We start from the raw sequence: 2,979 nt of genomic DNA, 5'->3' as shown, positions 1-2,979 counted from the left end.
GGGCACCAGCAACTCTCCTAACCCCACTAGGGACAAGGATGTACAGAAAATGGATGGATGTTTCAAGACATCAGTAAATGAAAGATAATTAATTGAAAGTAAATTGTGAAATAAGAATCAGCTTGATATAAGTAGAGTCTTAATTTTAAATATGTCCCCTATGTATGAAATGTTATTTTAAACAGATGAAATCATTCCTTTTGGAAAGCAAACTTACCTTGAGCAACATGACATCATTGTCATCTGTATAGGGATTATAATGAGGATGAGGAAAACGCCTCGCCACTCTGAGGATCTGCCTGTACTTTCCTTCAGTGTGGCTTGAGATGGAGTGCACTCCCAGGAATGCAATGCTCATGCTGAGAGAGCGATAACATAGTACCAGTATGGTAAATTTAAGATCTTACAGATTAGAGGTTGCACAATAATGAGATAGAAATGGTTTACTATGTAGATGTAATTAATTATTTTAATATAACATTCTTTCCACTAGATCTATTACTGCTGTATACCAAAACTAATGAATTACACATCATCTTTAATATTTTTTTCATCACAATTGGTATGGAGAAGTTGCAACCCACCTTAACTATACTTTTGAGTAATGAAGGATACATCTATTTATACAAAACAGAACAAAAACTATTTGGCATTATTGCTTCTCTGACTAGCCGCTGCGTGAACTTAGAAATGTACATTATTAAAAAAAAATAATTCTAATGAAACTGTGGACTGCTGGTTTTCTTTTACATCTAAACATTATTTAAGTTTGTTGAGAGAGCAAGGCAAAATCAGTCAATGTAACAGCAGATTGCATTTTCCATTTTTAATGCTACTTGAAATGCACGCCAAATGCATATAAATAAGAAAAATGAGAATTGTTCTTACCCCTCGCAGTGCGCAGCAGTCAGAACCCACTTGGAATCAATTAAAGTTCCTCCACAAACTGACTCATGTGATGCCAGCAGAGCCATGAAAGGCAAGGAGTGTGGCTTCACTTCGTTCCCATTGATAATCTCAGAACCATGACCTAACACAGGAAGATATCCAGATACAATTTTTCACACAACAGCATCAAAGGAGACCCTTGATTAGGGGGAAAAATTATGAACAAGAGAATGATAGTATTTAGCTAAATGTTACTTACTGGATTTGGCAATAAGGAAAACGGCACCAAGGTTGAAAGCAACAAACCCCAACATTTTCTCCTGTCAGTGTCTTTGATCTGGAGACGAATGTGCCCTTCACTCTGCCCACCTGCTGTTATATGTTATCTCTAAGGATGTGGTCTGACCACTAAGATGCCTAATTAAGTAAAAAAAATATGTGATCATGAAATTGTGATTCTTTTGCCACACCCTGTATCAAGTTACTGCATGTGGAGCTCAGACCTTGCTGGGACAACAGAAAAAGACCTCTGGTTCCGATAAGATTTAATCCTTGAGATGAGGCCTGTGTGGCCACTCCACTTTAAGATCCTTCATTACCAGTCGGTCTGTGTGGAGCCCACGCCATGGATATCTTACCAATGCATCAACCAGTGGTGGAGAAAGTACTCAAACAATGTACTTTAGTAAAAGTACAAGTAAACAGACCTAAATGTACTCTAGTAAAACCATTGGCATCAACCAGGATCTATCTCGATATTGTGCCTCTGTGACTATTAACCAGTATGACCTTGGTGCAAAAGTTAAGTGGATTCTCAATGCCGTCCAAAGACTGTAGCAGTAAGTTAGCCATGATACAAAAACCCACCACATTTATACGATTCTCCAGGAAACCATTATTAAGACCATCAATGTTCTAAGAATAGGAGGCTGTTTATGTTCTTAATTCACTGTAAAAAGACCCAATTTTTATAGTGAAAGTTTTTGTGGATTAAACCACAGTAACACAGAGAGCTTTCTTGGAGTAAGCAGAAATTGATCTCCTTATTGAGGTGGATTCCAGTCCATGAATTCCTGGTTCTGTCTAAATTTTGATTTCACAGTCCATGATTTTCTTTTTGCTGCTTTGTTCCACTTGATTTCCTGGTTTGTTTCATTCAGGCTTGCCTTCATTCTCCCTCGAACATTGTTTTCATGCCATGTCCATGTCACTGTTACTGTATCTTGTCAGCAGCCCTTGGTGTCTTTAAATGGTATTTCTTGCATTTGGCTTTCTGCTGAATGCTCTCCTCACCTCCATTTTTAGGTCCTCCTTAAAACTGAACTTGGCACTGTCCTACTGGGTAATATTTAACCTCTTGGAGTTGTGCACTTGTTGTCTGACTAAAGCTAAAGAATAACAAAAAGATAAACACAAATAAAAAACATAAAATCCCTCATACATGAAGAGTTAATGAGACTAACGGTGGGTCATCTCAGCACAAACTCACTTTTAATTCTTTTGGTAGGGTGTGGATGTTTATGAATATCAATATTTAATAAAGATAGTGATAATAATATCTTAGTCCATGTTATGCAGTGCTGGGAAAAGGGGTGTGCCCATATATTGTGTATTTTTGTCACATTTCTAGCCAATTCTAGAATGATTGATACCGTTGGAAGATTTATGTTTCAGCAGGCCACTTGTGCCATTCTGCAAAAATTTGTCAAAATTACGCCACAGTGAGGTAAAATACTCCGTGTTTTACCTCGCACATAAAAAAAAATAATCACATCAAAAGTCACAAACTCTGTGTTTAGTAATTTCTTTGATGACCAAATATATTAGTGTGTGTTAGAAAATGTGTCAATGACAGGTATTTACTTAAAATACTTTGTAGAGCGTTACTTTCTAAAGTTCGATCCATTCCCTTGTATTAGCTTACTGGCACACAGGCCACATTCAGTATGGTGGACGCTGTGACGTATCACAGCATCGGGTCGACCCGCTCCATGAGGCATCTACGTGTTCATGTCTGGGTAAAATACTGAGTCCCTGTTACTTGTTGACAGTTTCTGCTGTCAAGGGTGACATAGCCAGTTATCGGGTTTA

At 37.8% G+C, this 2,979-nt stretch overlaps 1 protein-coding gene across 1 annotated transcript in view; it reads right to left on the bottom strand.

Annotated features, from left to right (window-relative positions):
* Positions 1–1,233, bottom strand: part of LOC106962034 (granzyme A-like) — a 5,198-nt gene extending 3,965 nt beyond the window's left edge. Inside the window, exons 1-3 of the mRNA XM_015056177.1 lie at positions 1,148–1,233; positions 889–1,030; positions 218–359 (exon numbers count right to left, since the gene is read on the bottom strand). Of these exons, the coding sequence (XP_014911663.1) occupies positions 218–359; positions 889–1,030; positions 1,148–1,202 (339 nt within the window). The 5' untranslated portion in view covers positions 1,203–1,233. The remainder of the gene's footprint in view (positions 1–217; positions 360–888; positions 1,031–1,147) is intronic.
* Between the last annotated feature and the right edge of the window lie 1,746 nt (positions 1,234–2,979).

Source organism: Poecilia latipinna, unplaced genomic scaffold (genome assembly GCF_001443285.1).
Source record: "Poecilia latipinna isolate Pla-1442-1.1 unplaced genomic scaffold, P_latipinna-1.0 Scaffold1361, whole genome shotgun sequence".
Classification (NCBI taxonomy): domain Eukaryota; kingdom Metazoa; phylum Chordata; class Actinopteri; order Cyprinodontiformes; family Poeciliidae; genus Poecilia; species Poecilia latipinna.
The sequence above is the reverse complement of the archived record's forward strand: the minus strand, read 5'-3'. Positions and strand labels throughout refer to the sequence as shown.